The following is a 21,204-nucleotide window of genomic DNA, read 5'->3' as shown; positions in this document are numbered from 1 at the left end:
TTTGGGAGGCCGAGGCAGGCGGATCACCTGAGGTCGGGAATTCGTGACCAGCCTGACCAACATGGAGAAACCCTGTCTCTATTAAAATACAAAATTAGCTGGGCATGGTGGCACATGCCTGTAATCCCAGCTACTCAGGAGGCTGAGGCAGGAGAATCGCTTGAACCCAGGAGGTGGTGGTTGCGGTGAGCCAAGATCGCACCGTTGCACTCCAGCCTGGGTGACAGGAGTGAAACTCCATCTCAAAAAAAAAAAAAAAAAAAAAAAAAAAACTTGATCAGCTTATAGCCTTTATCATCTAGTCTTCTATTCTCTGGACAGTCAGCGGGGACTCTTCCGAGTTCTTGTAGCCTTTTCTTAAGGCCTATAGGAAGTCATCTGTGCTGAGCCTGCACTTTCTATAACAGATGGAAAACTGAGGCCCAGACCTCTTAAATGGCATTGACTTAGACAGACTATAGAGCTAGTTAGTGGGGCGCCAGCACCGTGACCTGGCCCCTACCTCCAGCAGGCTTCACCCACCTTTGCAGTCTTGCAGGAAGCACTTAGAGGCTTGAGGTTGCCAGCTGTGGGGGGTCGAGCCTGTGCAGTGCCTCTCAGCCGCCCACGCTGGTGGGGCTCTGCACTGTTAGCTTCTTGTTTCTCTATTTTCTACCTAGGTTTCAGTTTTTCACTTGGGTTTGTTTCCCCTTTGTCTCTGGTTCAGCTTCCTTTTCCTGTTTGGTTTTAAGTAGGCTATAAAAATCAAGTTGCTGTCTTCAGAGGGTCTATGGTCCTCTGATCAACGTAGCCTGGTGGGAGTGAGTACAGGACTCGCCTCCTCAGGGTTCCCTGTGCTGCCACTTTTCAGCCATGGCCACAAGGTGAGTACTGGAACCAGTGCAGGGGACAGAGGGATGTCAAGAGGAAACCTAGACTCTTAATGGTGAATGGGCTGTAGAAATCATCTCAGGTCCCCTTAGTATACTGATCGAGAAATCCATGACCAGAGGGCAGGGGGCTTACATGAGGTTACACAGCAGGTTGGTGACAGTCTGCTCACTCCCTAGCCGCTGGTCTTTCCATTACACAGGCCTGTGTCTCTTGATGCCTGTGACCTTTAATGGCTTCTGGGCCAAGGACTTACTTAGAAATTAGCACCTGCCTCAGATTATAGAGAGGAGAATCTGAGCCATCTAGGGGAATCGTTTAGCTCAGAGGTACATTTGGTGAGTCCTGGCCCTTCTCTCTAGAATGACCCAAGACTGGTTGTTTTTTCTAAATATAGGCAGAGAGGGTTCTTTTTATGATAAGAACTTCATGAACTTAATAGCAAGAATCCTGACCCTCCACTCGAGAGACTTGTGGCCTTAGGCTATTGCTGTTTAGCACATGTGTGAATACCAGCCAGTCTACAAACTGCACTCCTCATTGAGATTGTTCTTTCTAAAGGTGAGATTACATTTTGGATCTGCCTCTCCCCTGCCCTACAACTCTGAAAGATTATAGATGATAGGACAGACAGACTTTTATCCTGTGGGGTTTGGGGCATTTGTTTGATTGACTCATGACAGCTTTGTTTTTTAGCATAAAGTAACAGTCTCTCACTTTGAAAATTATTTCACAATTTCCAAAATGCCATTTCACCAGTTTTCTTATTTGAATCTTTTAACCGTGTTAGATCAATGAGAACGCTGTCGTCACTCCTGTTTTGTAGCTGAGAAAACCTCTGAAAAGTTGTGGGGTTTGTCCAAGATCACATGGCAGGTTGGGGAAGGAATGGAACCAGGGTTTAACAAGGATGGCCTCGTCCGGTGGTTTTCGCAGCACGCTACACAGGCACAGAAGCAGCTTGCAGTGAGTTGTTAAAATTGACATGGTGGTAGGTAGAACTTGTCCAGGGCTGCTTATTTTCCAGTTGGCTTTGTTTCTGATCCTGTCATTTTAGTAACTTTAACTTTAGAGGACTCGTGAGTGGAGCTGTGGAAAACAGAATGCTTTTCATTTCAAAGGCATATCAACTTCCAAAGTCATTTTCAGTTGTAAATTACATTGTGAAAAATTCTAGCAGCTTATTCTACCCTGTCAATTACTAATTGCAGAAAATTATATCAGAAGTAAATGGGGAGGAGGCACAGCAATTTCTTTTTCAATTTTAAAATCATAGAAATCCTAGAAATTTCCGTCTTGAGAAGACCTTGGAGGTGATCTACAGTAGATAAGATGTTTTGGGCATCTTATCCTCCACTTCAGCCAAAATAACTCTGCTTTTATCTTTTTTATGTATTCCTCGATAATTCATTGAGGAAAAAAAAGTCATTGGTGGTGGTGGTGATGATTTTCAAGTCTGAAGATTACACTAATCTAGTCCAGCTCTCGAGTGCACAGATCAGGAAATTGAGGCCCAGTGTGGAGCAGAATTTGTGTACGGGGAGCAAAATAGTCGCTGAACCAAAGCAAAAGCCCAGGTTTTCTGGTGCGTCCCTCCCCCATACAAGGCTGCTTGCACTTTGCCACAGGTCCCTGGCCTGGCACCATAGTGACAGTCCTGGTGGAAGCAGCGTTCGTGGAGCTGCAAGGTCAGCAGCCATAGGAGCTGTGAACTTTTCATTTTTCCTCATGCTGACTGACATATGGGGATACCATGACGCCTGTGGTGGGCATACAAAGGGCCTTTTAAATGTGAAAATATATCTTACCAGCTCTAGCTCTGGCTACCCACCAATCAAGAAACATTTTCCAAGTCCTAACTGGATTAGGAGCTGGGAATTCTCTTGAGTGCATGACAACATACAGAATGCTTTCACTGACATTATTTTATTTAATTATCGCAATAATCCTGAAGGTAGTGTTGTGGGGTGTTTTTGTTTTTGTATTTTTTAGAGAGGAGGTCTTGCTTTATTGCCCAGGCTGGCCTCAAACTCCCAGGCTCGAGCAAGCCTCCTGCCTCAGCGGGAATACAGTTGTGGGCCACCATACCCAGCTAGCATTGTTTTTATTGTTTCTGTTTCATAGAAGGAGACAGTAACTTGACAAGAGACATAGCCAGTGAGTGATAGACCCAGGACTTGAACCAGTGCCTCCTGATCACAGATGCTTTGCCCATTTGCTCTTATGCCTGAATTAGAGCTGCCTCTATCCTCAGGGACTGGTAGGGAGTGAGGAAGACAGCACTCACAGAAATGAGGAGGCGACTCGCTGTGAGGACCCTGCAGTACAGAGAGTAATAAGCATAGACAGGAGGGGCAGTAAGAGTTGAGAAGTTGGGGACTGTCAGGGAAGACCTCAAAGAGAAAGTGGGATCTCAGGTGAACTTTGAAGGATAGGGATGATTTTTTAGAAGGCACTGGCAGGCATCACAGGCAGCCAGTCACCCAGCAGCTGCTCTAGGTGCCAGGGACACAATGGTAAACAAGACAGGCAGTCTTGTCCTCAAACTGAGGGCAGAGTAGGGAGGCAGAATATAGTCAAGAAACCATCAACAAGAGATGTGAAAACAATAGAGCAGTGTGGTAGAGAATGACTGGGCCACTGCCTTAGCCAGTGCCCTCTGTGGGGACACGAAGCAGCCATGCTAAAATCTGAAGATTCTGAGGTGGAAAGGGCAGCAAGTATCCTCAGATGGGGACGAGGCCCTGAAATAGGAACGGTTTGGTGGATTCAAGGGTCAAGAAAAATACAGAGGCTGGAGCAACATGAAGAAGGAAGAGTGAAGGCAAATAAGGGCACAGAAGGCTTTATCAGGCCCAACGGCAAAGCCTGCGAGCTGTGCTGAATTTAGTGCATATGTCAGAATTTAGTTAGGGGAAGTCTGTGGAGGGAGGGTTCGAAGCAAAGGGGAAGATATCTGATAGAAGCTTAAGAAAATCACCCTGGGCCCTGTGTGGATAATGGCTGGCAGTGTGGCAAGAATGGAGGCAGGATGACCTCTTGGGAGGCTACCGCAGTCATCCAGGTAAGAGGTGAGGGTGGTTTGGGCCAGCAGTGGAGCAGTCAGGGTAGGCGGTGAGAAGTCACTAGATTCAGGAAGTGCTGTGGTGCTGTAGCCTCCAGGACTATCTGGTGGATCACACATGGGTGTGGGGGAATCATGAGTCAGACATGGCTTAGGTGGGTGGTGATTCCTTTCACCACGCTGGGGCAGCTGGGGTGCTAGCTGGAAGAATCTGTAGAGGTTTGGGCCTAGCAGGACAGGTTCCCAGGAAACGTGGGTTGAACAAGGTTGACCTGAGCAGGAACTAGCTGAGGTCGCGGTGCAGCAGCAGGAAACGTGATAGGGATGCATGATATGTCTGCCACTTTTGGGGCCAGCCAGTTAATTTCATTTCCTTCCCTGGTGTCTCTGTTGCCTTTGGTAGGCTGTGGGTTTTTCTAAAGCACGTAGTATCTTCTAACATACTATAGAACTTACTTGTTTTACTGTATACTGTCTGTCTTTACCCCTCTAGAATGTAAACTCCCAGAAGGCAGGGATTTTTGCCTGTTTTGTTCACTGGTGTATCCCCAATGCCTAAAACATTGCCTGGCAATACACATTTATTGAGCTGCTGGATTTAATTAACTACTTTGATATATGGTCCTGAAGATTCCTGTGCCACCAAAGCTGCTACTCAGTGGAGCTTCCTGGTGTGGCATGTTAGAGAAGAGACCAGAAAAACAGACATTTCACTTGCTGTCAGGTAGTGAAGGAACTGTGGCTGCCTGGGCACAATCATTACTGTTTATTCCACTGTGCTGCACATCTTGAAGCTGTAAAGATGTAAGAAGTCTCGCACAGCCGGGGTTCACCTTACAATCCTTCCAACCCAATTGTATGCCTTTGTGTCAGGGTTTGGAGGAGTCTCCAGGAACACCTGGTGTTTCCTTTCCTCACAGGTATTTCCAGTCCTCACAGGCAAGTCAGAGAGTCCCAGAGGCAATTGAACAAGCCCTCAGAGATCACGTAGTCCATTCACTCTCCGTGGGAACACACACTTCCCTGGAGACCTGTAGCCAAATCATTTGGAGAGCTTCTGGAGCTTCTGAAGCTTCTCTGCCTTCCTCTGTCTCAAAGAATCCCATGTGCCTCTAGTTGAGAAACATTCCTCTAGAGATGCTAGGTTATTCTCATGAGAATGTTACGATACTCAGGTGGGCTGGGGCAGAAAATGGATGAGAACCAGTCTGGTCAATGGCTTCACTTTGGTAACTGAACCCACAAAGGAGGAAAATAACAACAGCTCAGCTTTTCTGAGTGTTATACACCAACCATTATGCTAGTTACATGATATACATACTATTTAATTCTCATCCTTTGAGGTTTTGTATCACTGTTCCCACTTTACAGATAAGAAAACAAGGGTCGGCTGGGTGTGGTGGCTCATACCTGTAATCCCAACACTTTGAGAGGCCAACGCAGGAGGATCGCCGGAGCTCAGGAGTTCAAGACCAGCCTAGGCATCATAGTGAGACCTCGTCTCTTAAAAAAAAAAAAAAAAAAAGAAAAGAAAAGAAAAAAATGAAAATTAGCCAGGTGTGTGGTAGTGCATGCCTGAAGCCTATAGTCCCAACTTCTCAGGAGGCTGAGGTGGGAGGATTGCTTGAGCCCAGCAGTTCAAGCCTGCAGTGAGCTGTGATCACACTACTGCACTCCACCCTGGCGACAGAGCAAGACCCTACCTCAAAAAGAAAAGAAAACAAGGGCCTACAAAGTAACGTATTCCAGGTCACATTGTTGTCACTTGACAGAGCTTTTGATCTCTGAGAGGATCAAAATCTGCCCTCTCAGCTTTAACTTCTCAAAGCTAAACTTGTCCCAGTTTGCAGAGTCAAGGCTAGAATTGAGGCCCTCCTGATCTCTATTTTGCAGCGTCCGTCATTCTGTGCTGTTAATACCACAAGAGACAAAAGAGACCTCGTCTGTCCTGTAGCACCCCATGCCTGCGTGCGTATCTCTTGTCGACGCTCTGTCAGCTCAGGATCTCTCCTACCAGCCTAGAGCTCTTTCAGAGCAGGACGCTTGTGTTATGCATTCATGTTTGTCTCTGTGCCTAGTAAATCGCACAGAGTCCAAGTGGCTACTCTGTCATCAGGGGTGTTTGTAAGGGCAGAGCCGGGGTCTTCGTTCCCAGGCTGTTGATTCATCCTTGGAGCTGAACATACCGTCCCAATCCTTGGCCCAAGCCAGGCCTCTACAGTTGTCCCAAGGCTGTGCAAAAACCTGATCACTTCACAAGTGATCGGAGTCACAGACTCTGGAGACACAAATTTTGGGATGAAGACACAGCAAAATACATAAATGTTTTTGAGGTTTGAGTAGCCTTAATGTCCACGTGGCTATCAGATGGCTCCCCAAAGAAAGGGCTACGTCAGTGGCCTTGAAAGAGTATGGGAGATGCATATGAATATCAGACTCCCCCAACAGTTGGTTGGAGTGTTTTTCCAGATTGCACCAGGCTTCACAGAGAAATGGAGACCAGCTGTCCAGGCATCTGAGAGGGTGACATCCGAGGAGAAAAGGCAAACATCTTGATTGCCCATGACGTGGGCAACCAATTTGGATAGAAAAGAAGGTGTCAGGGTTTAACACTGAATGTGGACTTTATTTACCCAAAGCCATTCTCTAATTCTAACACTCTCAAAAATGGGGCTCAGTCACCATTTGGGTTTCCCATGTTAATACGCAGAGAGCTAATTCATTGTCTTTCATTGCTGTAATGCAGCAGTTCTCAAAATGTACTCCAGAGATTGACCCTCCTAGTAGTCTGCAGATCAGAACTATATTTATAATATTACTAAGACGTCATTTGCCATTTCAGCTCTTGTCTCATGAATTCATGGTGGAATTTCCCAGAGCTATGTGATGTTTTGACATCATCACTGTGGCAGCTAATGAAATGTCTGCTTGTATATTCTTGTGTTTTAAAAAATTATTAGTTTTAATTTCAAATAAGGAGAATATGGATAGACTTAACCTACATAAAACAGAAGCTTTTTGGCATCCTTAATAATTGAGTGTAAAGGGGTTCTCTGACCAAAAAAGTTTGAGAACCATGTGTGTAAAATAGTCAGTTGTATGGCTGTACTACAGACAGCATGCATGGAATTGAAAACACCACCTGCAAGGTGGCGGTTCCCCCTGGTAGAGGGGAGCGGCTCTGGGTCTGGGAGGAGGATACAGGCGTCACTTGAACTAAACAGCTTTGTGACTTGCTGTCAGATTTCCTAGACTGCATGGTGGGATCGTGGGAACCTACTTCTCACAGGCCTGAAATACTTCACAATAAACATTTTAAGTCTACTTCATAGCATGAAACCTGTTTCACACCTGTGCCCATTAAGAAAAAAAAATGGCACCCTATAAATGATTTAATAATTACCAAGGGGAAAATATAGCTTTCCATTGGAGATCTGGCAGTCACCTCTTAACCAACCTACAGTCTACATTCAGTTTGCCTGAATTCTTCACACACACAACATCTTTATCAATGAAAAATTTTTAAATAGTTTCACATTCTAGCTTAGCTTGAAAGGGAGTAAGCAAATGGCTCAGCCACATGTAGTCCATGAGCAGATCCTGCATCCCAAAAAATCAGAAACATTTTGTAAAAATTGGGTAACTTTTTGTTGTTGTTGTGTTGGAGTCTCCCTCTGTCGCTCAGGCTGGAGTGCATTGGAGCTATCTCCGCTCCGTGCAACCTACACTTCCCTATGCCTCCTGGGTTCAAGCAATTCTCCTGCCTCAGCCTCCCAAGTAGCTGGGACTACAGGCGTGCGCCACTACGCCCAGCTAATTTTTGTATTTTTAGTAGAGATGGGGTTTCACCATGTTGGCCAGGCTGATCTCAAACTCCTGACCTCAGATGATCCACCCGCTTCGGCCTCCCAAAGTGCTGGGATTACATGGGTAACTTTTAATATGGACTCTGTATTAGATTTTTAGTAAATTGTTGATTTTTTTTGTTGTAACAATGGTATTTAAGTTATATATTAGAATATCCTTATTTTAAAGAAATGTATGCTAAAGTCCCTAGGATTGAAGTATCATGGTATCTGCAGCTGACTTTCAAATGGCTCAGAGGAAAGACAGAGATAACTCACATGCGGCAGTTGTTAACCATGGGCAGGTTTAGCGAAAGGTAAAAAAGTGTCCCTTACATGTTCCTGTAGGTTTGAAATTTTTCAGATTAAAAAGTTGGAGTGAAAAACAGCTTCAAAATACTAAAAGTTGGAGTTGGGTTTTGCTGCGTCGCCAAGTGGAGCAGAAAAGCCTTACTGCAAGACAGAACGTCAGGTTGCTGTCTAGTCCAGGCTCTGCCGCGGATCAGCCATGGGTGTCGGGCAAGTTACTTCCTTCTCCAGGCCTGTTTCCTAAGAAAATCACTGCAGAATGTTTTTCAGCTCTGATGCGGCTGTGATTCCAAGCGTCTCTGTTTCTCAGTCACTGAATTGGGACATGGCAACGTGGGCGTGCTTCCTCATTCCCCTGGGTAGGTGTTGAGAAGTGATGAGGCCCCAGGGTTTCGACTGAGGTCCCCCCACCCACCACTCTGCCTTTGCTGACACTCTTCCCTCTGCTTGAAATGGTTCCTTGTTTCCTCTTGAAAAGTCTTGCTTCCCCCTCATGACAGCATCCCTTGGGTCCCTCGGGCAGAACTAAATGCCCTCCTCTTGTGACACTTTGCACGTACAGCACTTTTTCTTTTTTCTTTTTTTTTGGAGACAGGGTCTTGCTCTGTCACCCAGGATGGAGTGCAGTGGTGCAAACATGGTTCACTGCAACCTTAACCTCCTCAGCTCAAGGGATCCTTCCACCTCAGCCTTCTGAGCAGCTGGGGCTACAGGCACCTACCACCATGCCTGGCTAACTTTTTTTATTTTGTGTAGAGACAGGATCTGTGTTGCCCAGGCTGGTCTCAAACTCCTGGGCTCAAGCTATCCTCCCACCTTGGCCTCTCAAAGTGCTGGGATTACAGGTGTGAGCCACTGTGCCCGGCCGTTGTTTTATTTTTCAAATAAATGCAGGAAGAAATAAAGAGAAAGCAGAGGTGGCCACATCTCAAGTGAATCATGCCACCTCCACCACAAAAATCCTTGCAGGCCGAGAAATACAATACCTGGCAAAACTCAGCAAACATAAAAGCCAGCAGTTGTTCAAAGACATTTGTTGAGCAATCACTAGGTCCCAGTTACTAGAGCTACCGAGATGAACACTACTTTAAAAACCAAACCAAACAACCTGCCTCATGGAGGCACTTGCCCCTCAGTTCAGTGGCAAGTATGGTAAGTGTTCTGCAGAGAAGCTAAGCAGCTGAGGGGAGCAGCAGGGGCCCGAGGGTGGGCATTAGCATTCTCTTCAGTGTGGTTCAGGGAGTCACCCCAGGGATGGTGGCGGGGGCAGTGTGAGTAGAGGCTAGAGGAAAGCACAGGAGCAAATCAGGGCCCAGAAACTGATTTCCCAACAGCCAGGGCTCAGGAGTGGGCCCTCAGTGACCTCCACAGTGGATCTGGGCCATTCCACAAAGACAGGACCCGACAGCCTGGTCCCACTTGGTGAGGCCTGAGGCAGTTCTCCAGGCCACAGTGAGGAAGCTGCCACCTTGTTTCTCTCGTTAGAAGTTAAAAAAGTAGGCGATAATAACAGCTCTCCATGTGGACACGGAAGGCAGTTTCATGTGGATTCCACCCTAAGTCTTGCCTCATATGGATTTGCTGTTGATTCCAGCCAACATTGTCCTTTTTCAAGATGGTATCTGCTGGGTGCTAATCATGTTTAGTAAACTGCTCTCCTGTTTATTTCATCAGCCTTATTTGATCTCCAGCAAATGTAAAAGAAAATGCAAAAAGGTGATTCTCCTCATTTTACAGAGCTGTAAACTTACCTCCCTGAAGTCATGTTGCTGGCAAACGACAGAGCCAGACCTGGGGCAGAGCTGGAGCTGTTGTCCACAGTGTCCTCACTTCTCCACGCCCCCACGCTGACTCCATGATGAGGGCTGGCCCTCTCTGTGCCCAGCCTTGCTTCCCAGCACAACACTGCTTCCTGGTGGGCACCAGCCAGCCAGACTTTCTCTAAAGTACTCTCTCTCTCTGCCCCTCTCCACTGTGAGAAGGACAGTGGTCAGAAAAGGGGCAGTCCAGAGAAGAGCCAAGCTATGCGGTGTCATGGGAGCCAATGGAGAAGTTTCCCACAGGAGGCGAGGAGGGCAAGAAGGAGGGCAAGTCTGTGGCAAGAGCAGAATGGTGAGGCTGGGGCAGGCTGAGGGGAGACAGGGTGGGGCTGCCTGTGGGCAGAGGGGAGTTCATAGTGTGAGAGAGTTCTCCGAGAGCTGGAAGGAGAGGCCTCCAGATGGCAGGAGGCAGGGTCCTGTCCAGCAGCGCCTCTGACTTGACTCCCTGTGTGACTTGGGGAAGCCACACAATGTGAAGTCGGAATAAATGTGATAATGACCTCGTGATGGTGGTTTGAGCATTGTGTGAAGTCAGTTGAAGGTGTCACTTGTGTTACCAGAGCCAAGCTGCATGCCTGCAGGGGGTCCACTGAACTAGCAAGTGATGTGCTTCAGAGAGAGACTGGAATTTGGCAAAGGAGAAAGCCCCTGTCTCCTGTGTGCTGGGCCTCGTCTTGGGGCTCTGTGGGTAGACCCCAGCTCTGCTCTGCACTGGAGTGCCCAGACAGGTCTGTGTAAGCACCTCAGTGTGGGCTGCTCTGCTCCCATCCAGGAGGCTCCTTGCTGGTGGTTCTCAACCCAGCTTTTAAGATTCACTTTTGTTGCTTGTATGTTGAAGGTAAACAAGTCAGGACTTTATAGACTGCCTCAGTCTGGCTGTGTTTCTGCTTAGCTTTGGGAACGTTTATTTATGGCCACTTCTCTCTAGCCCCCTACCCTTCACTGCTCACCCCTTATTAATGCACTTGGCAGCTGCAGAGCCCAGGCCAAAAGCACCAGGCTACACTGAGGACGATGGCTCACTGAGGAAGGGTATCTGAACTCAGACACGGGCCTGTTCTTCAGAAGCCCACAGTCTCGGGAAGAAGATAGCTCGAAGTGGCTGTCCTGATGGCTTGAAAGTAATCAGAGGCACGTGGCACCTGGAGTGGGGTTTGGAGGGCAGAGATACATACCTACTGAGTACAAGGAATGTACCCAGCATGGTACTGGTCACCCTCATGTCTTGTCTATTAATCACCATAGAAATAGACCATGCTATTTTTATCAGCTCTGGTTTATAGGCAAGAACTCCTCCTACAAAGCCTGATGTTCTCCCTTCCCAATACTCTGGTACACCCATTTTGCAATGATCTGTTTTTCTTGATAGATTGTAATCTCCTTCAGACCTGAGCCATATGGCTGTTAGTAGTTATTAAATGAATGGGAATGGGTGGATAGGTGTGTTTTGAAAGCAATGACAATGTGAGCTTTGAGAAAAGGTAAGATTCAAACCTCTGGATGTAGGAAAAAGAAATCATCTTGGGCAGGAGAAATATCTTTTCCTAATTACTTGAGGAGTAGCAGAAAAGTCATCTTAATTGGCCCAATGTCATGGGGATGCTTTCGCTGCCATTCCTGGCTTTACCACCAGGCTGCTGGTTGGGCTGTGTGATCAGACGGGTCCTTCCTCGCTGAAATGTGCTGGGCCGTTTGTGGGCAGCCTCAGGTCCAGCAGAGCAAGAAGGGAAGTTCCCTGGGACCAGCAGAGTAATCTGCACTGTAGTCTTGGACCTCCAGAGGGCAACAGATAGGAAGAGACCTGTGGCCTAAGTCCTCACTCTACATAGGGAGAAGTCTGCCTAGAAGAAATGGCCCCTGCCCTGGAGGCGTTCAGTGGTGTGCAGAGGGACCTAGCATAGACATTGCTGCGGTAAGTGCTGTGATGGTAGGCACAGGACCATGATAATAGGGATAATAAGGCTCAGAGAAGGACCATCTAACTCAGCCTGGGGCTTCAGGGAAGATTTTCTAAAAGAGGTAACAGATATTCCAAGTCTTTGTGGATGAGTAGGAATTAGTGGGTCGGCTTGGGTCAGCTCGGCTCGGCTGAGAAAAGTATCCCAGGCAGAGGAAGTGGCCTGAGCCGCAGCAGAGGCCACAGAGTGCAGGAGGGTGTGTTAGGGGCCTGTATGCATTTCCACAAGACTAAGCCAAGGGGTGGGTCAGCTGTGGACACTTTGGCAAGGGCTACAATGTGAAGGCCCCTGAGTGCCTGCCCCAGAGCTGGGATTATATTCCGTAGTAACGATGACTCCCTTCCTCGTGCCACATGGGGTCAGGTGCTGCTCCAAATGCTTACACATATTAAGTCTTAATTCTCCAGACAACCCTATAAAGAAGATGAGGAAAGAGGAAAGATATGGGTAGTTAAAGGAGGATAAGCTATAGATAAACTGGGGAACACAGAAGTTTTGTATGAGGTCATTTTATAGCTAGTAAGTGGCAGAGCTCCCAATGAGGGAAGAGGCTCAGTCAGTTTGCCTTTGATGAAGGTCTTTCTGGTGACATTGCAATTGAAGGGTTGGGGGGCGTGAGACTTCAACCAGAGGCGGGGGAACAGCTAGGAGGCTGTGGTCTAAAGTAAATAACAAGGGCTGGGACTGGCAGCAAGGAGGGAGAGAAAGGGACAAATCCAAAAGATGTTTAAGAAATAGAATAGATGGCCACTGGGCCATGGAGGGTGAAGCATAAAAAAGCGTCTGAAATGGCCTTCAGGTTTCAGACTCAGGGGACTGGGTAGGTGTTGCTTCCATTCCCTGAAATGGGAAACAGTGAAAAGAATACTTTCTCTCTTGAGCATGTTGAATTGTGAGGTCTCTAAGTTATGTCCAACAGTTAGAAATACGGCTCCATATTTGAGAAGAAAGGACAGGACTGGAGAGTCGACATGGGATTTATCAGTGTATTGGTGCTCACGTAAACCCTGGCATGAATGACAGAGCCCATGAGGAGACGTGAAAGCAAATGGTCCTCAAAGTTTCCTTCATGGACCATTTGCCTAGAACCAGCAAACGTGTGTGTTAAAATAGAGACCCCGCCCCGCCTGAGACTTACCACATCAGAATCTCCTAAATGGGGGCCTAGGGATTTGTGTTTTAATAAACACTCACCTGACTCTTACAGTGCATACAGTTTTTTTGTTTGTTTTTGTTTTTTTGAGATGGAGTCTGGCTCTGTCGCCCAGGCTAGAGTGCAGTGGCGCAATCTCGGCTCACTGCAAGCTCTGCCTCCCAGGTTCACACTATTCTCCTGCCTCAGCCTCCGGAGTAGCTGGGACTACAGGCGCCCACCACCACGCCTGGCTAATTTTTGTGTGTGTGTGTATTTTTAGTAGAGATGGGGTTTCACCGGTTAGCCAAGATGGTCTCGATCTCCTGACCTCGTGATCCGCCCGCCTCAGCCTCCCAAAGTGCTGGGATTACAGGTGTGAGCCACCGCACCTGGCCGTGCATACAATTTTGAGAATCATGAGCATAGAGTAAAATGAGAAGAAATTCCACATAGTTCACATTGGTTTTAAAATCTGTTTTGGAGAGCAAACCCATTTAAGAACATGGTAAATGCATTTCTAGAAGCAGCATGCACGCTCACTTTTGCAGATAATTTTGGAGGTTTCTTAGACTCTTCAAGCCTTTCCCTGGACCTCAGATTAAAAACACTTGACATACAAGATAAGTAGAAAGGAAACCTGTGAAGGAGGCTGAACAGGAATCACAGAGAGCGAAATGGAATGCCAGGAGAATTTGAAGACTGGGGATTAAGGAGAGGTTTTCAGAAGTGAGGACGTAGTCAGCAGTGCCTGGCTCACTAACGGGCCCAGTGACTCGAGAGCCGTAAAGCATGCATTGGAGCTGGAAGTGGAAAGGCAGTAACCTTGTCTGGGCTTATTTAAGTGTATTCTCAGGGCCAGGGGCCAGGTTCCAGTGGGGGCTTGGAGAGTGACGGCAGGGTGGGGGTGGGGCAGGGTGAGGAAATGGAGAGAGCAAGTGACAAGACGAGCTGGGTGGGGAGCAGTGGGAAGTAGGGAGCAAAGTCCAGTCGTATCAGCTGGCGGGGTGATTGTTAGGTGCCCACCCTTGCAATGGTTACTGTGGTGAAAGATAAGAAAGGAGTTCCCAGCAGGGCAGCTCACTCACCCTGGTTTGCCCGGGATTATCCCAGTTTTAGTGCTGAATGCCTACCTCCTAGGAAACCCTTCTGTTATGGGCAAATGCTGGTTCACAGTCCTACTGGGAAGACAAAATTGGCCCTCAAGACAGAGTATGAAGAGTTGTTCTGTCCAGAAGGAGCTCCCAAGTCCGAGCATTAAGGCTGAGCAGGACCACTGTGCCAGTCCCAGGGAGAGAGAGTGAGGCCTTGGCCGCCTGCTTTCCAGGAAGGAGGAGTGCAGCTCCTAAGGTGACACTCCAGAGGAACAGAAGAGGGCAGCCTGTGCCTTCCCAGAGGCCTCGCTGTGGAGGAGTGGGTCTCCGCAGGCCTGGGCCCAGACAGAGCTGAGATGCACCTTTAGAGACAGGGCTGAGCCTCGCTTTGCACAGGAGCCCACCCGCAGAGCTGTGGTTTCCTGACTCGCCCTTCCCAGGCTGTTATGAGAGAGAAGGCTGATGGTAATCTGTGACAGATGCTCTTGCTTGGCAGTTACACTTTTTCTGAGAATAAATGGAGAGGATTGTGAGTAGAATGTTCCCACGGGCACACAATCATAAACGCACTGTTTTTCCCACAGTCAGGGTCATTTGTTTACCACTTATTCATGTCTACAGCATACAGGGACTGGCTTTACCAAGGGGAAAACAAAACAGTTCCTGCCTTCAAGGAGCTCACAGGCAGACACCTCAGCAGATTCTGAGAGGCAGGACAAACTGAAAAGCGCTCTGGCAGAGGGAGAAGCAAGCAAGCGTGGGGCTGGAGGAGCCAGCCTCTCTCTGGACAGGTCTACATCCTGTGCTTTTTCCAAGTTCAACCCTGCACTCACATTTCCCAAAAAACCTCTTGTGGTTAGCCTCATTCTACCCTGTGGACCTTCCTTTTGCCCTTACTTTATGAATTTACACTCTGTCCTTCAAGGAAATAACAGGGCTAGGATGGCGTGTCTATGTAAGCCCATGAGAATTTCAGAAACCTTGTTCCCAGCCACATAGGGAGTGGGGGGAGCGAGAGTCCAGGGGCACAGAGCCTGAACTTTTCCAGAAGGATTAGAGAGTGAGAGCCTGAGATTGACTGCAGGCTGTCATCACGGAGGGCTGTGCTGCAAGATTTTTCCTGCATCCTCCTGAGTAGCTGGGACTACAGGCATGTTCCATCACACCCAGCTGCCTATGTAATAGTTTTATCTTGAAATGCATTACTGATTTCCTACATCGGGTCCTGGAAGGTCTATGATTAGGTTTCAGAGTTACATGCAGAAAATTTGGGGTGTGTTTTGCTTTTTTTTTTTTTTCCTCTTCAGTGAGAGATTGCAACAGACATTCAAAAGTGGTCTATGATATACTGCAGGAGTGTCCAATCTTTTGGCTTCCCTGGGCCACATTGGAAGAATTGTCTTGGGCCACACATAAAATACACTAACATTAACAATAGCTGATGAGCTTTTAAAAAAAAAATCTCATAATGTTTTAAGAAAGTTTACAAATTTGTGTTGGGCTGCATTCAAAGCTGTCCTGGGCCGTATGCAGCCCACAGGTTGGACAGGCTTGGTGTATGATCTAAAAAAATTAACTGCTGAACCAGCGACAGGACAAAGATTATGGTTTTTCCCATCTTCCCTGCTGTGCCATGCCCCATGCTGGGCTCATGGGCAGAGCTCAGCGAGTACTCAGCGCTTGTCCGAGGGAGCTCCGAGGTCAGACTCACCTTGTACAGATGAGGAAACTGAGGCCTAGAGTCACATGGTCTTTCTCCTATAAGCTGATAGAAGTGCAGTCTGAAGCTTTAAGAGTTTAGGTCTCACATGACACACGGAGGGAAATTACAGGTGCAAATTATATGGGCCCCACAAATACATGTACGAAGGCCCAAAATGACAGGGGAATTGGACTGCTTGTTTGAAAAGAGCCTTCCCCCAAGAGAGCAATTCTAGTTATACCTACAGCTCAGAGATGCCTGTTAGATCCCAGGGGAGAAAGAAGTCCACCAACCTGGAATTTAACACCATGCAGAACAAACCAGTGTGTTTTGACTGATTTCACTCCCCAACTAATCAACAGATTGTTTTGATCATATAAAAGAAGCCTGTGAGACATGAAGACCTCATGGGAACCATTTAGTAAATGAAATTTCATATGTGTATGTTTAAAAAAAAAGTTCATCCATTCATTTATTCAATAAATAATTTAAGAAAACATTTGCCTATCAAATTTCCTTATAGCTAGGCACAGTGGCTCATGCCAGTAATCCCAGCACTTCGAGAGACCATAAGAGACCAAGATGGGAGGATCACTTGAGCCCAGGAGTTTGAGATCAGTCTGGGCAACATAGCGAAACCCTGTCTCTACAATAATAACAATAATAAACTAGATTTCCTCAAGGGATAGATGATTTGGACAAATTAAATTTATGATGCCTAGGGAGGATGCGTATGATACAGAGTTTGAGTATTTATCCAGGTGAAGATGTTGAGAAGGCAAGTGAATATATATTGCTCATAGGCAATGTCGAGGTTAGATAGCAATCGAGATTTTATTAAAACAAAAATATTTCAAAGGTATAATAAGCCCAAGCTAGCAAAACAAATCTTAAGTAGAATAAATATGTGTATTTTCTTGCATTTAGGTTTTGTTAGTAGCAATAAAATAAGAGACAAACCAATACTATTCAAAGGGTGGGGGGAAACCAGGGGTTTTGGTTAACCACAAGTTTAATTTGAACCTGAAGTGTTAACAACAGCAAAAAAAAAAAAAAAAGGAACCTGCAGCTATAATTACAAGAAGAAAAATGGTTTATTGGTCTTCAGGCATCTAGTGGCAAGCACAGTGCTTTATTTATGCCATCTCTGTAACTCCCCTAAAAGGTGTGTGTGATACCCCAGGTATGCTTCACCCCCACCTAGTGCTCGCGGTTCTCTACGTGCCGTGCGGTTCTTGCCTCCCTGCCTCTGCTCAGCTGCCTGTCTCTTCCTCCTAGAACCCCACATCCCCTTCCTCAATTCATCTAGGGGTTGAAAGTCTTCATCTTAAAACCCACACAGCGTTTGCTTCAGAAAGCCTCCCCAGGCCTGGTGCAGTGGCTCACGCCTGTAATCCCAGTACTTTGGGAGTCCGAGGTGGGCAGATTGCTTGAGGCCGGGAGTTCAAGACCAACCTGGGCAACATGGTAAAACCCTGTCTCTACTAAAATTTAAAACGCTGTCTCTACTAGAATTTTAAAAATTAGCCAGGCGTGTTGGTACATGCCTGTAGTCCCAGCTTCATGGGAGGCTGAAGCATGAGAATCGCCTGAACTTGGGAGGCGGAGGTTGCAGTGAGCCAAGATCACGCCACTGAACTCCAGCCTGGGCAACAAAGTGAGACTCCGTCTCAAAAAAATAAATAAATAAACATTTAAAAGAAGAAAGCCTCCCCTGTCCCCCCTCCCCCGCATCCCTCCAGGCTGGATAAGGTTTATAATTACTCATCTGACTGCCTAACTAGCTGGGAGCTCGCTGAGGGCAGGTACTGTTCTACCCATCTCTCTTTCGTTAATGTTTTTTGACTCACTAGCATCTACTGGTCAGACTAAGCCTGGAATATTGTGCCCAGTTTTAGGACCCAGACTGATTAGTTACTGGGATGGCGAGGACTGGTAGCTTTGTCGTGTGGCTGATGGAAGGAAGCGCTCTTCCTTCAGCTATCCGGTGGGTTGTCACAGGCTCTGCAGAGCACCCTGTGTGACTCTGGAGAGCAGCAAGTGGCATGTCACTCAGAACAAGGAAGGATTGTCCAAATTAAAACCATTTACAACCAACGGGTTTGCTTTGGAGAGTAGTAAGTTAAGTTTCGCGTCACCCAAAGCTCAGTGTGGACTTCTGAGGGCAGCTTCATTGGACACAAAAGTGGATTAGTGTCTATAGTTCTTTTCAGCTCTGAGATTATTTAGTGAACATTTATTAGGCACCTGCTCTGTGCCAGGTTCTGACACAGGTGAAAAGTCTGCAAAAGGAGAAAGGCCAGGAAGGATGGACTAGAAGCATCTCGGACCACATCACAGTGCTGAGAACATTTGGGCCAGGCTGATAGGGTGTCCCCACACCAAGGCTTCCCCCACAGAAGAGTCCTGTGCTGGGCAGGAATGGGCTGGCACTGGTCCCCCTGCCACATTCAGTCAGCGGCTGGGAGCAGCATGGCCTCTGTGCACCAGCTCTGCTCCCATAGCAGGTTCTCCTGCAGGGCAACTAAAGGGCACGCTTTCATGGCTGCCACACAGGGACTCTAGAAAGCATTGCCCCTCACACAGCACCTTCCCAGGGTGCTCCCCCAGAATCATCTCAGGGGCTCTGTGGTCACCTCCCAGTAAGTGGTAGAGCTCAGATCCCTCTGATTTAATAAAACCTGTGTTTTGTTAACCAAGACCATGCTGCATCTCAGGATCTCTTCTAGCTCCTGAGACAGCATCCAGAACACACACCTACTTGTCGACTGTCACAGTTAGCAACTGAGTGTACCAGAAGCAGTAAGTGCCAGAATTCAGCCTATCACTTGATTTATGGTTCATTTACATTGGGATAGAACTGTGATTTGACCCAACGTCTGTCTGGTTCTGTGTACAGTTTACTCTATTGTTTTTTTTTTTCTTGAGACAGTCTTACACTGTCACCCAGGCTGGAGTGCGGTGGCACAATCATGGCTCACTGCAGCCTCAACCTCCTGGCTCAAGTGATCCTCCTGCCTCAGCCTCCCAAGTAGCTGGGACTGCAGGCGCACACCACCACACCTGGCTAATGTGTTTTATTTTTTGTGGAGACACGGTCTCACTATGTTGCTCAGGCTCGTCTCAAACTCCTAGGCCCAAGTGATCCTCCTGCCTCAGCCTCCTATAAGTTCTGTGATTACAGGTGTGAGCCACCCTACCCTGCTAGCTTACTCTAATTTCTACTAGACTTCCTGAGGACAGGGCCCCAAAGACTTAACTAGGGGAGGAGCAACTTTACCTAAGCACATTCTCTTAAAAGATAACGTTGTTTCAGGCCCCAAAACGCAGAGAGGGTGACTGCCGCCCTCCTAAATATTGTGGAATGAATGATGAATCACAGGGAAGAATGATGCGGGACAAATTGCAGACCAAAACCCTTACGATTCACTCTGAATTCTTCTGTCCACAGATGTGCCCAGGGCCCTCAACACAAGGCTGGGACAGCTGAGGTCAAGGGTGCCTTAGGCTCCTAAACACCAGAGACAGAGCCAAGTAGTCAGCAGCAAGATTGAGACCCAGCAGTGCAGGCACTCAGAGCAGGCCCGAGACCCGGCACTGGCACTCAAGCCATAAGATGTGCATAGGGTTCATTCAAGGTGAAATTGAGGGACTATGTAGGGAAAGGCCTTACATATGGCACTGTACACAAAAATATTGTTAAAAAGTATGATAATAATCCATATACTGGATCATCCACAGTCTCTGAGAAGTAGGGGAGTTGGGCCCTGAGAAAGCTCAGCCCTCTGGAACACTGAGGAACTGACTACCCTGGCCAAGTTGAGGTTTCCAAGTCACAGAGAACTAATCCTACAAAAACCACTGTTGTTTTTTGTTTTTTTTTCTCATCTCATAACCACAGGGCTGGGGGTACAGATCTTTATCAAATACTTTGTTTGCTTGTCTTCTTAAGTATAGTGAAGTGAACATAATATGACTTTTTCTCGACTGCTTGGTCTCAGCATTATAATAATCCACTATTGTACACACTTTGCTTCTGTATAATTGCTCCCAAATTGTTTGGCATTACAACACTGTTTCCAGTCCCTCGTTGTCTTTACACAGCCTCGTGTGCTGATGACCACTCCTCATTGTGGCCAGTGTGCCTACCTTCAGGAAGCAAGATTCCCTCTTTAAAAAAAAAAAAAAGAAATAGGAACAAAGGAGTATTGCTTTTTTAAATTTGGGAATTCTAATATGCTAGAGAAGATATTAAAGATTATTAGGTTTACGAAGAGCCAGTGGGCTCCGAGGGACTTCCCCTGAATACCGTGGCAGGAGTTTTAGTGTATTAATTTTAGTGATGGCTATTTTATCCTTTCAGGGGCTTCTTCCCTGCTTCTCTGTCATATTTTGAACAAATGAGGTTGCTTTACTACGTAAATGTCTTCAGCAAAGTATGGTGCAGCCATCTATTTATTTTCATTTATGTTGCATTTTTCTTTAGATCACCTAAATACTTCATTGCCTACCTAGCTTATCTGATGCTACCCTAGCATACCATAAATGAAGCATTTTGTTGGATGTTGCAAAGAATATTATCTGTGTCATATGCTCTAGAGTCAGACAGAAGTGGTTGGAAATCCCCAGTGTAATCACTGAATACTTGTGTACGTCTTCGCAAGTCTCTGAGCCACTTTTTTCTCATCTAAAAAAATGGAGAATGGAGGTAATAAATAGCTGCTTCATAAGTCATGAAGCTTAGGTGCTTTAATAATGCGTTCTCTCTCTCTCTGTCTCTTTTTTTTTTTTTTTTTTTTTGAGACAGAGTCTCGCTCTGTAGCCCAGGCTGGAGTGCAGTGGCGCAGTCTTGGCTCACTACAGCCTCCATCTCCTGGGTTCAAGCAATTCTTGTGCCTCAGCCTCCCGAGTAGCTAGGATTACAGGCATGCGCCACCATGCCCGGCTAATTTTTGTATTTTTAGAGGCAGGGGGCATCTCACCATGTTGGTCAGGCTGGTCTCGAACTCCTGACCTCAAGTGGACCACCAGCCTCCGCTTCCCAAAGTGTTGGGATTACAGGCGTGAGCTACCGTGCCTGGCCACATTCTCTTGTTTAATACAGTACATGGAATGTTGTGAACAGTTGGCAAATTATAATTGTAATTCCTTTCTTATTCAAGCCACTTCTCCCCTGAAAACAGAGTTGAGTCTTTTCCAAGCTATTGAAGGTTTTGGCACAGAGCCTCCTCTCCACTCTGCAAGCTCCTTGGAGAATGTAAGCCCATCACCTCACCAGGCAGCTCTTCCATAGATGTTGGAAGTTCTGGCCATTGGAAAGTTTCTTTATGTCAAGTAGCAATTGGCCTCTATTTCAGAAGAGGGCAAAGTCAACTTCCATCCCCTGTAGCTGAGGCTGACACTGGTTTTT

At 46.9% G+C, this 21,204-nt stretch overlaps 1 protein-coding gene across 1 annotated transcript in view; it reads left to right on the top strand.

Moving 5' to 3' along the window:
• The first annotated feature begins 626 nt into the window (after positions 1-626).
• The window catches only part of EVL (Enah/Vasp-like), an 80,310-nt gene continuing 59,732 nt past the window's right edge, over positions 627-21,204 (top strand). The window contains 1 exon segment of the mRNA XM_030804312.1: positions 627-863. Within this exon segment, the coding sequence (XP_030660172.1) occupies positions 853-863 (11 nt within the window). The 5' untranslated portion in view covers positions 627-852.

This window comes from Nomascus leucogenys, chromosome 22a (assembly GCF_006542625.1).
Source record: "Nomascus leucogenys isolate Asia chromosome 22a, Asia_NLE_v1, whole genome shotgun sequence".
In the NCBI taxonomy this organism is placed as follows: Eukaryota; Metazoa; Chordata; class Mammalia; order Primates; family Hylobatidae; genus Nomascus; species Nomascus leucogenys.
Note: the sequence above shows the minus strand (reverse complement) of the source record. Positions and strands in the feature narration are given on the sequence as shown.